Here is a 13,149-nt window from a genome sequence, read left to right on the forward strand (position 1 = left end):
CAAATATTTTCTTTAGGTTCTTGATATGGACAAACTTATTCAACCATGTATGGAAGAAGCAAGGGAAAAAATCATTGAGCAAGCTCGTATTGATGCAATAGATGTTGCTATTACAAAAGTGAAAAATAAGCTGGAACTAGAAAAAATGTTAAAAGAGCAAGGTGAATAAGGTGTTTCCCAGCTTTTTGGGCTGTCTTGTTTGCTTTTAGAAGAGTTAAATAAAGCAGCTACTATTTGGGAATGTTTTAAACCCTCTATCAGCACATTTAAATGTCATCATGGTTATAGAGTTGTAAAGTTGTTCTGGAAAGTAATTACACAAAGCATGGGATTGCTCTTTGGGTTTCACTGTTTTACCCAGGCGTGTCTACTCTATGGTTATGCTATGTTGTATTAAGCTGTGTTCTTTTCCACAGTTTTATTTTCAAGCCAGAATCTTTTCCAGAAAAACTGTAATTAGAATATTAAGGAAGTCATATGTTAAATATTAATTAAATGTGTATATACATGGGGATCAAATGAGGGAAATGGCAAAGTGGAACATGTAATATAAATATTCTAGAGTTGAGGGTGATAGTTATGCACTAAGGAGCTTCAAAATATGGTTCTGACTAAAGCTGGTCAAGAATTTTCCATCAGAATGATTTTCCAACACAAAATTCATTTTCTGCAAAATCAAAATTTTAGAGGTGAAAATTTCAATGTTGCTAAAAAATTTTGATATTCCATGAAAAAATTGTTCCCAGTTCCACATTTCCTCCACTCCTCAGAGACTGCCTACCAGGCTGCTGGGATCGTGGGTTACAGGGCTCAGGGCTCGAGGGCTGTCCACCTGGGGGGCTGCCTTAGAGCTGCGGTTTCCAAACTCACCAGCTGTAGTCAATCCAGATACTGAACGACAACATAGCATCCATGTTCTATACCAATTGCCAAGGAGGAGCTCCTCCCCACTCACTATGCACCAAGGCCATAAAACTATGGAACTGGTGCATACACCACAACGTAACCACCGCGGCATCCTACCTCCCCAGGTGCCAGAACATGATGGAGGACATGCTAAGCAGACATTTCTCCCAGGAGCACAAATGGGAAATAAACAACAGAGTCCTCCAGTCAGTATTCCAGAAATAGGGCTTTCCCTCTGTAGACCTGTTTGCATCATCAATAAACCACACGTGCCCACTCTTCTGCTCCAGGGCAGGACTGGGACCCCAGTCACTGGGGGATGCCTTCCTCATCCCATGGGATGCGTCACTCATGTATGCATTCCCACCGATACCACTAATCTCGCAAGTAATTCACAAGATACAGACTGACAGGGCCCATATCATACTGATTAATTCCAATGTGGCCCAGACAAACATAGTAATCTTACCTGATGCGTATAGTGGTCTGTGGCCCACCGAACTCTTCCACTGTGGGCGGATCTCCTCTCACAGAACAAAGGCAGGATACTGCACTCAAATCTGGAGAAACTTCATCTCAAAGTGTGGCTCCTACTTGGTTCCACTATGACGAATTAGCCTGCTCAGAAGAAAGTGAAACGTGTTATTAAATAGAAAGAGATCCACCACTCGCAATACTTATCTCCAAAAATGGAATTGATTCTCACTATGGTGCCAACAAAAACAGTTGACTGCAGTAACAGCGCTACTCCCGTTCATACTGGACTACATACTTGAACTGAAGGAATCAGACTTATCCATAAGCTCAATTAAAGTTCACCTAGTGGCTATTACAGCCTTTCACCCTAAGTTTGAGGGACCCTCCATATTTGCACACCCAGTCACTAAACACTTTCTCACTGGCATACAGAACATTTACCCGTAAGTCCAACAATCTACACCCACATGGGTTTTAAACCTTGTGCTTATATGCCTCACCAGAATCCCTTTTGAAGCGTTGGTGAACTACTCACTCCTTCATCTTTCTATGAAAGTTGCATTTTTGGTCATGATCACCTCAGCTATACGAGTGAGTGAGATTGGGGCACCAATGGCTGATCCCCACATGTCATATTCTTTAAGGACAAAGTCACATTGAGACCACACCCAAAAATTTTACCTAAAATATCAACATCCATTCATATAAATCAACCCATGCACCTCCTCACATTTTACCCCAAACCACATGGGAACTCACAAGAGGCCATTCTACATACACTAGACATAGGGATAGCTCAGTGGTTTGAGCATTGGCCTGCTAAACCCAGGGTTGTGAGTTCAATCCTTGAGAGGGCCATTTAGAGATCTGGGGCAAAAATCTGTCTGGGGATTGCTCCTGCTTTGAGCAGGGGGTTGGACTAGATGACCTCCTGAGGTCCCTTCCAACCCTAATATTCTATGATTTCTATGACATCAGGCGAGCCATAGTGTTCTGTGTGGACAGAAACAAGCCCTTCTGGAAATCTCCAAGGCTGTTTATTTCCACAACAGAACGCTCCAAAGGATGCGTAATATCAACCCAGAGATTCTCCACATGTATCCAACTTTGCTATCGACTGCATAACACAAAACCCCCACGAGGGATCAGATACCACTCCACACATTCCATAGCAATGTCTATAGCCTTCTTGAACGATGTACCTCTAATTGACATATGCAGGGTAGCTACCTGGGCTTCTGTGCATACCTTTGCACATCACTATGCCATCACTCAAAGTTCTCTGTCAGATGCTATAATAGGCCTTACTGTGCTCTCTGCAGCAATACACGTGAATCTGAAACCCCTTCCATCCACAGTGGGGCACTGCTCTACAATCACCTGAAGTGGAGCACTCACAGGACATCACTCATAGAAGAAGAGAGGGTTATTCACCTTGTACAGTAACTGAGGTTCTTTGGGATGTGTGTTCCACTGGCCACCCTCCTCTCCTCCACTTCAGAGTTTGCTAAAAGAGCTCTGCAGTAGAGAAAGAACTGAAGGGGTTGGGTCATGCCCACGCTAGATGAGGTGCCAACGGCACCATAAGATGACTACTATGCACGCATGCCCCGACTGAGCACTGCTACAGAAAATCTCTGATCTATGATGCAGGGTCACACCGACACCTGCAGTGGAGCAACCACAGGACATACATCTTGAAGAACCTCAATTACTGCACAAGGTGAGTAACCCTCTCTTCTTTTTAGGAGTACATTAAGTAACCAATGAAAACATCCATTCAAATTTGGATGAGCTTTACTGAAAGTTTTGAGATATCAACCCACTAATGAGAATGTCCTATATCCATTCATCATCTTTTGCCTCACTCTCCTCATCTTTTTAGTGATTTTGTACACTGAATGAAGCTAAAGAATGTCAGTGTGAAGTGTGTTTCTACAAACTTTCTACATGGAGCTCACTGACTAGAACAAGGACAGCTGAGTCACCTACTGCTTCTCACCACTACAAAAAAAGTCAAGGGCGTCCTCCATTATTAGAACATGGATCATGATGATTCTGTTAACCACCAACCCGTACTAAACAGTATGAGCTACTAACTAGGGTCACTGTTAATCACTGCCCTGTGCTTTTAAATAAGACCCAATGTTGAACTAATGTGACTTAAATAAGTATTAAACAATTGGTTTTAACACGGATATCAGTCCCCTCTTGCTTTATCTCCCTATGCCCATCACAGCTGAGAACACAAGGCTCCCACCTCCAGTATGATCCCAGACCTCCAATACTGCAGCTCTTGACAGCTTTACTTTACTTTTTTGGCCATCATGCACATGGGGATCAGAAAAGCAAAGCTGTCATGGCACAGCACACAAAGAAATGTCCTCAGAACAGGGTGCAAAGGGCTCCCTCTTCTCGTCAGATCTCAGTCTCAAGGAAACTGAGGAGGGAAAATGATGTTTCTACACAAGAGGGTTGAGGGGATGGTGGAGGTGGCTGGTGGTATTTCTAACTTCATGGAGGAGACCAGTGGTTGCAGATGTTGTGATTTCCTCTCTTGCTGTTGTCTAAGCCCCTGCTGCTAGTATTCTTGACTTCACGGAGGCTACCAGCATGCTAAGTTGTGGGGAGGAAGCCAACAGTTGCATCATATTTCACGGACATTCTGGGTTCCAAAAAAATAAATAAATTCTAAGTTTGACAATATTTAGAATCATTGCACTCTATCAAGATTATAGAGATGCTCTCAAGTGTGCTATATAATGTTTTTAAATGCTTTTTCCTTTTTTATTTTGGTTTTTAACTTTTTCAGGTACAGTATTTTGCTTCTGTTTTTATTCAAGACAAATAGTTACTGAAATTAGGGTCAAAGAAGTAATTTCAAAGAAATATGTTTTTTGTCTTATGCTATGACTTCTGTAAATGATATTTCACAGCTGCAATAGATGCTCAAGAAACTGGTAGTTACAAAGAAACAGATGAATATGAAGAAAGTGAGGCCACTAAGCTTGAGGAAGAAAGAAGCATGGAAGAGCAGAGTAGAGATACAAGATCTGACACCAGCAAAGGTAAAGAAATATTTATCTATTTTGTCCCACAACCATTATGTGCTATCCAAATGCCTTGTATTCAAAAAAGAAAATATATTTATTTCTCTTTCTCCTTTTCTCATCTCCATTGTCAGAATATTTTAAATCTCCTTCTTTGTTGTTCTGCAGAAAAGCTAAACTGAAAACATGAGTTTTGTAGTTTGTTCTGAAAGCAGTGAGGATAGGTACTTTTGATACTAATGCTACATTTCTCCATGTGCAAAAAAATCCCATTGACTTTGATAGGAGTTAGGCATGCATTTGGGTGAAAAGTCTGGTGTTTCCATACACTTTTTTTTTCTATAGCACAAGAGTTTTTCATACGTGGCTAAGAAAAAGGGTAATAAGGGCTGTGGTGCATACACTAGCAGTACTTCAAATGACTTTCTTCTGTTGATACACATGCAACTTTTATGCTTCCAGAAGGCACACACCTGATTCAACCTTCTTTACAATCTTCACATGTCCATATCAGTCTCAGACTTCCTTCACATTCAACTCACAGCCTTCACCATCCAGCTTACTTTTCTTTCATACCTGACCAATCCCTCCACACCACATACTCATTCTCAACTCTCACACGCTGAGTACCCAGCTCTGTCTCTTCCATATCTTCTCCACATACCACATATCCAATTCACACACCTGCATAACCCTCCACAACCAATCCAGCTATAATACTTTGCCATTGACTTTATCTACATTTTTATATTTTGTAATAGATATAGGATATGAGGTATTAGGAAGGAATGGATGGGGAATTATTTGGGTGTAGGGGATGTGAGCTGTGAAGGAATGGAAGTTGGAGCTGTGTAAACATGAGTTATGTAAAACATTCTAAAGGTATAATTAACTAAATTATATATAAACAAATGAATTAGTGTTGCGCTGTTAATAGATATTAATATTTATGTTCACACAGAAAAGACTGACAATTCTTCAGAACAAGAAGCTGAATCATCAGGTAAAACTGATTAATTCACCCAAACACATAAATGCTTGAAATATAATTCAGGTAATTATTGTACCATGCATGTAATTGATATAAACTTTGGGTCTAATTCTGTAGTCACTAGTCTCTGCCTGATACTACTTGCATGTGTCGTAAGACATGTAAGCAATTTTATATAAGATATGTGATTAAATGGTGGGAGCTTTATCTAATATAAGAACTCGGGGCCCATTTCAGCAACCCTCCATTATGTCGAGTAAGGATTGTGGAGCCAATCAGGACCTTGGTGATACATAGGACACCTCAGAATTTACAGATATATCATCATATTAAAATTACTGACGATGGAAATTAATGTATGTACTATAGATGGAATGCATAGAAACAGCTAGAATTTGTGTTCTTCTTGGAGTGATTGCACATGTCCATTGCACTGTACATCTGCGTGAGCTTTGTGCACAGTTGTCAGAGATTTTTCCCTCAGCTTTACCCATTGGGCCTCTGTTGCCTCGTGCCACTGCACACAGGTATAAAGGGCCACGCTGCTCCCAACCCCCCCGCCCCGTTCCCTCCTACTGCTAGCAATGGTGGTGGTGGTGGTTGTTGTTGGAGATTTGATCTTTGTATCTACTTATCTTCCCATCCTTAGTGCATATAATACCTGTAGTGTTAGTTTTTAGTATATCTGTAGAATATCTGTAAATAGTTAGTTATAAGAATAAGTATAGATTAGTATTTTTTTAGTGTAGGGTTACCAATGCCCAGTTGGGTACTCAGTTTGCTACCAAACTAATGCCCTGTTCTCCTGGCTTCAAGGCCTGTTGTTCATGTAACAGGTCTATGTCGTGAGTGACCCACACTCCAGCTGACTTAAGTGTGTGGGAGAGGCTCAGGTAAGTGACAAATGTCACATTTGTAGCGGTTTCAAACACTTCTCGAAAATGGACAGGGCCGCCTGACTTGAGTACCAGCTTAGGGAGTCTATGCTTCATCCACTGTCGGAACTTTTCCACTCTGTATGGGTACCAAGAACATCCAAGTCAGTCAGGAGTGCTAGACTTGATCTGATGGAGTCCACAGGTAGATCCACATCACTGGTGCCTAAGAAGATACTGCATAAGTTTCTTAAAGACTCAGTAGTGGGGTCTTTCAAGTCTAATACAAAGGCTCTGAGTTGACGCAAGGACTCAGAGGGGTGCTCAAAGAAGTCGCACCCCCAGGAGCACTCTATAAGCCAGGAGTGATTGCTGACTCCAGAACCCAGAAAGGGTCCATTGAGACCAATCTCTGAATGACCTAGCATACCTTTCGGTACTGCAGACCCAGGACCTCTTTCCTGTGCTGTCAACACCTGAGGGTTTTGAGGTAGCCAGGGATATCTATAACCTGTCGGTTCCGTCTTTTCCTGCAATTCAGGAATCTCACACAGTTGGATTGGAACTACACACTTCTACAGCCCCAAGTCCAGCCCCAGAGCACTGTTGAGTACCGACCACTTCTTCTCTCATGGCACCTCTGAATAGGATTCTATCTAGAGGCAAGCCAGCAATGATATTACCAGTATCCCCATCTCCAGACTCAGAGCTTGGCTCTCAGCTACTGACAGGTCAGTTCCCCAATGGTGTGTGGAAGGGGGCTCCTCATCAGACTCTGAAGCTGAACCTTTATTGCCTCAACCATGCCCAGTAGCTCCAGTGAGGTGCCTGCCTGTCGTGGTACCAATCACAGCCTCAGCACTCTAAGAGACAGTGGCCTCTCGTAGCTGGGTCCTACCTCAATACCAATGGCCCTGTTGGACCCCTGGGGTCTTCCCTCCACATTAGAGAGCCTCTCTGCTCTCTTCCCACCTTTCTACCTCAGCTAGGCACCAGGGGCATCTGCAGGAAGATCATCATCTTATCTCCCCTGGTACTAAGACCAGTACTCTTCTGTAGAGGAATTGGAGGAGGGGCCTCCTCAACACACTTAGCCTATTCTTCTACATCACCTGATGAGGCAGAGTGAATGAGTCTACCTTTCCCCCTCCTGATGATTTCAGAGCTCATCCAGATTTGTTGAAGAGGGTGGCTGCAGCTCTGGATATCCAAGCAGAAGAGGTACAGGAAAGGTCAAACAGGCATGGACATTTTGCCTCTGAAGAACCCTCTAGGGGGGAATCTGGAATCTGTCATGATTTTATAGCAGACCCCATCTTCCCTGCCTCCAACTGCTAAAAGGGTGGAGAAGAGCTATTATGTTCCCTTACAAGGATCCATTTCTACAACCACCCTCCTCGGGCTTCCTGGTGATTGCTGCTGCAGTGAAAAAGAGAGGCAGGGACTCTAGGCTTCTTACTCCAAAGGGAAAGGAAGCAAATAAGATAGACCTTTTTGGCAGGAAACTTTATTCTGCAGGGAGTTTACAGTTTAGGATTGTGAGCCAGCAAGCTCTTTTTGGGCACTACAATTTCAGCCTATGGGATAATATCCTGAAGTTCAAAGACAAGTGTCATGGTGAGACAAAGCAGGAGTTCTCTGTAATAGTGGAGGAGGACAGATTAGTTGCCTGGACAACGTTGCAGGCAAACCTGGATGAGGCAGACTGCAGCTCGAGCTATGGCTTCCTCCATCACTATGCAGTGTTCATTTTGACAGTAGTCATCAGCCTTCCCTAAGAGGTGCAACAAACAATTCAATACCTTTCTTTTGAAGGTCCCTTACTATTTTCCAATAAAATAGAAGAGACGCTTCATAGTCTTAAGGATTCAAGGGCAACCCTTAAGTCTCTGGGGATCTATAGACTAGCAGCAAAAAGAAAGCCCACAGCATTCCCAACAGCTTCAGACCTTCTGTAAGGTCTCAGGCTTTTTTCTGCAGTAAGCAGCAGCAAACATAAGCTAAGAAGCAGAGAGTCATATCCTCATATTCCATCTAAATTGCATCAAAACAATATAATATTGAGCTGTTAAGAAGGTGCTCTTGTCCTAATAGTACCCACCATCACCAGATAAAGAAACAGATCTTAAGATGGTGTGACAGGGCAAGGCCAGATGGCTATAGGAAAGTAGTGAGAAACAGGTACGTTAGCCCCAGGCTAAACAAATCCCTGTTACCATGGTAACCAAATGGCAGTTGCTCCAGGTTAATCAAGACACCTGGGGCCAATTAAGATCCTTCCAGAAAGTAGTGGAGACAGCTAGGTTGATTGGGACACCTGAAGCCAATCAGGGGCTGGCTGAAACTAGTTAAAAACCTCCCAGTTAGTCAGGTGGGTGTGCATGTCAGGAGCTGTGGTAGGAAGTTGTGCTGTTGGAGAGACTGAACAGTACACACCATATCAGGCATAAGGAAGGAGACTCTGAGGTAATGGTGAAGTGGAGCTTGAGGAAGTGGGGGCTGCTGTGGGGAAGTAGCCCAAGGAATTGTACGTGTCCTGTTTCTAAAAGTTCAGCTATCATAGCTGATACTATTAGGGTCTCTGGGCTGGAGCCCAGAGTAGAGGGTGGGCTCCCCTCTTTGTTTCCCCCTCCCCCTGATTAATCACTGAGACTGGGAGACAACAGAGACTGTGCAAGGGAGAATAGTTTCTCCTCACCTCCCTTGCTGGCTTATGATGAAAATGGCTCAGTAGGCTGTGACCCTTGCCTCTAGAGAGAGAAGGTCTACGTGGAGAGTCACAGTGAGCCTCTGAGACTAGCGAAATCCGCCAGGAAATGTGGGACCCATGGAGACAAGGACAGAGCTTTGTCACAATGGTTAAAGAAAACTTTGTTTGATAGCATCCTGTCTGGCAAGGAATCACTTATCAACAGTTGTGCTTGTGAAATCTATACTCAGGGCCGCCCAGAGGATTCAGGGGGCCTGGGGCAAAGTGGGGGAGCTACGGCGCTTGTATTCACCCAATGGTTCGGGTCTTCAGTGGCATTTTGGCGGTGGGGGGGCCCTTCAGTTGCTCTGCGTCTTCAGCAGCACTGAAGGCCCCCCCACCGTCAAAATGCCACCAAAGACCCGGACTGCCGCCGGGCCAGGGCTCGCAGGGCATTTTGGTGGCAGGGGGCCCTTCAGTTGCTCTGCATCTTCGGCAGCACTGAAGGGCCCCCTGCCACTGAAGACTCAGACTGCTGCCAGGCCAGGGCTCACGGGGCCCCTGCGGGGCCTGGGGCTTGGGGCAAATTGCCCCACTTGCCCCCACTTCTGGGCGGTCCTGTCTATACTTCTTTATTGTTTTGCCTTTATGGTCCCTATTTCTCCATTGTTTATCTGTATGGTTTCTGTCTGATTCTTTGATTGTTTCTGTGTGTTGCATAACTAACTTTGCAAGATTTAAATCAACTAAGGTGGTGGGATATGATTGGTTAAAGAATTGTTTCGTAATGGGTTAGGATTGGTGAAAAATACTGTTTTGTAGTACTTTAGTTTAAAATGATAGTCAAGGTATAGCTAAGCAGAACTCAAGTTTAACTATATAAACTGGGGTCCAAAAGGAAGTTCTTTGGAACCTAACTCCAGGACACAGCCCAAGACCAGAGCTGCCAGAACTCAACACCTTACCAGCTATGTTGTGCAGAAGCTGGAGCCCTGGATAACCTGGTCTGGACTGGCCATCAGGAAAAGTTCATCTGCCTTACTGGAAGTGATGAGCATTGTATATTTAGCATGTGTATTCTGTTTTGGTAACTGTTAATAAACGGAGGTTAAGGATATTACTGTGTAAGGCTCTTTCACTGGTAAAAGGCTCAGCAAAACCATGGGAGAGTACACCATGAGCCCTAGGGACTAGGTAAGGGTGGCCCTGAGCCCTAGGAACTGGGTAAAAGTAGGTGCCTTTCACTCGGAGCCATAAGGTGGGGGTGCCTAAATTAACTGGGTTACACTTTGAGCTCACGTAAGGGTAAAGGTGGGGTGCCCTAGAGTGTGCAGGTAACATTCTTGCCACATTCTCAAGACCTGTCCAGAAAGAGGGGGCAGAAGTTACAAGAGGCATCCTTCTCCTCCACCCTCCTTTGCAGCTGCCATTTCTTCTAAGCAAACAGGGTCACCTAAACAATTTTCACCTCTCAGTTGAGAGCTTTATGCTACTCCCCACAGTGCCATCATGTATCACCATGGATCGGTGGGTCTTAAGCACAGTTGAACTGGGATACACTCTTCAATGTATTTCTGTTCCCCACTTCCACCCTCTTTCCCCATCCCTCTTCAGGGACCACTCTCTTGAGAGTGTGCTACTTCAGGAGATTCAGTCTCTACTCCTCATGGGGGGGCTGTACAGAAAGTTCCTATGTTGTTCAGAGGGAAGGGATTTTATTCCCTTTACTTCCTATATGCAAAGGCAAAGTGGCATCTCAGGCCTGTTTTAGATCTAAGGCTGTTAAACAAGTACCAAAAGAAAACAAAATTCCGAATGGGGTAGACAACAATACTACAGAAACACCCCATATGACACAGACTGGAAACGGCTCATCCCGTTCGGCCACAAAGCATATTTGGCTGCAACCTTACAATTAAGAATTGTCAACTATGTGGCCCTATTGGAAAAATCACAATAATTACGCAAGTCTCTCTGAATGTATTAACTTTATTCCAGAAGACAAAAAAGAGCAGGACAAAGCACTCATCACAGAGGGCCACCTCATCACCAGAATAGTGCTACAAGCTGCATCGAGATCCATAGCAACAGTGGTCATTATGAAGAGAGCCTCCTGGCTTCATCTGTCCGATTTTCCAAAGCCAGTACAGTCCATCATAGAGAACTTACCATTCAAAGGCTCCAAACTCTTTGCGGACAAAATGGATGAGTCACTACACACTTCGAAAGACTCAAGGGCCACGTTGCGATCTCTGGACATCCACACACCTAAGAACAAGAGACGGCAGAGCAATTATCAAACTCCTCAAAGATTCTGACCCCCTCTGTACACACAACACAATAGATACTACGACCAACAGGGGTGGAAACAAAACTTTGAGGAGACAGCAATCCACTTCTTTGACTGCTATCTCTCAGCCATCAACCTATAGACAACAGATTTGAAACCTTGGTTGAGGGTTTGAGAATCCCATCTCTCTCAGTGTTGACACCATCTACAACTGGCAAGACTTTTGGAAATTGCCTACTTCCATTCTACCCAATCTGGCAGTACATTGCCATGGACAGATGGGTAGAAATAATCAAATGGTTTACTTCTTCTCACAGAAGATGTTTGTGAGAGGGGTCCCTGAAGAGGGACAGCAAAGGGGAGTAGGTAGGGGGTTTGGAGGTAAGTTTGGATGGTGTAACCATCTCATATCTCTGGGAACAGTAGAACCCATACCAACCAAGTACAGAGGGAAGGGGTTCTGTTTCCACTACTTTCTCACACAGAAAAAACAGGAGGTTGGAGACCTATTCCCAATCTCTGGTGACTCAACAAGTTTGTGAAAACACAGTGATTCAGAATGATCATACTAAGCACCATAATCCCAGCATTAGAGAGCAGGGACTGGTTCTCAACCCTCGACCTCCAGGACGCATACTTTCATATATCCATCCATTCCTCCCATCAGAAATTCCTACAGTTTACAATAGCACAGGACCATTTCCAGTACAATGTTCTACCCTTTGGCCTTTCCACTGCACCTTGGGTATTTTCAAAGATACTAGCCATAGTAGCTGCCTACCTATGCAGAGGGGGAATCATGATATTCTTCTGCTTAGACAACTGTCTGCTGAAAGCATCAACACTACACATAGCTACAGACACCACCCAATGTACAATAAATATGTTCACCATCTTAGGACTTCACATAAACATACAAAATTCTATTCTAATACCTGTCCAATGCCCAGAATTCATTGGAGCAGACCTCAACTCCCTCGAAGCAACTGCCTCCCTACCAACAAAATGCTTTCTGACTCTAACCGTCTTGATCTCAACAGTGCAAAACAGCCCACAAGTGTCTGCCAGAACTTGCCTACAAATCCTAGGCTACATGGATGCCACAACCTTCGTTGTCCGACATGCAAGACTACACATTCAGTATCTACAAGCCCGGCTCCAGACAAATTATGTCCCACATAGGCACAACATAAACAAGCTCATCATCATGCCCAGTACAGTCCAGGATTCCCTTCTAAGATTGACCAATCCAAACAATGTCAGCAGGGTGGGAGGGGTGCCATTCCTACAGAATCCACCATCGCTCACCATCACCATGGACGTTTCCCTCCTAGGCTGGGCGGCACATCTGAAAACACACTCTATACAGGGCCGATGGTCTACGGCAGAGTTCCATCTTCATATCAACCAGCTGGAACATCAAGCTGTTCTACATAAACAGTTAAGGGGGACCACGATTGCACTCCCTATGTGTAGAAGCCATGCGTCTTTGGCAGTGATGCATCAAACATAACATCCATGTTATAGCATCATACTTACCTGGCTGCCAGAACATCACGTCAGATACCCTGAGCAGGAAGTTTTATCGAGACCACGAATGGGAGTTGAATACATGGGTAATCCTAGATATTTTTCAGATGTGGGGGTTCCCAACAATAGACTTCTTTGCAAACACCATAAAACTCCAAATGCCTCCAGTTCTGCTCCAGAGCAGGACTCGGTTGACACTGTTTAGGCAATGTCTTCCTCATCAAGTGAAACACTCCCCTGCTATACACTATTCCTCACATCCCTCTCCCATGTACTCCACAAGATAAAACAAGACAGATCCAGAGTGATCTTAATAGCCCCCACATGGATGCGACAAATGT

At 44.2% G+C, this 13,149-nt stretch overlaps 1 protein-coding gene across 16 annotated transcripts in view; it reads left to right on the forward strand.

Annotated features, from left to right (window-relative positions):
- Positions 1-13,149, forward strand: part of AK9 (adenylate kinase 9) — a 219,026-nt gene that overhangs the window by 71,372 nt on the left and 134,505 nt on the right. For 14 of the 16 annotated variants that reach the window (XR_005595877.1, XR_005595879.1, XR_005595878.1 and 11 more), the window contains exons 13-15: positions 17-161; positions 4,320-4,451; positions 5,395-5,436. Coding sequence is in view for 13 of the 16 variants with exons in the window: in XM_039529143.1 (XP_039385077.1) it covers positions 17-161; positions 4,320-4,451; positions 5,395-5,436 (319 nt within the window). In the remaining 3 variants the exon portion in view is untranslated. Of the gene's footprint in view, positions 1-16; positions 162-3,036; positions 3,107-3,268; positions 3,659-4,319; positions 4,452-5,394; positions 5,437-9,886; positions 10,087-13,149 lie in introns of those variants that run through there. The other 2 variants (XM_039529154.1, XM_039529155.1) reach the window with 2 other exon arrangements.

This window comes from Mauremys reevesii, linkage group 3 (assembly GCF_016161935.1).
Source record: "Mauremys reevesii isolate NIE-2019 linkage group 3, ASM1616193v1, whole genome shotgun sequence".
Lineage (NCBI taxonomy): Eukaryota > Metazoa > Chordata > Testudines > Geoemydidae > Mauremys > Mauremys reevesii.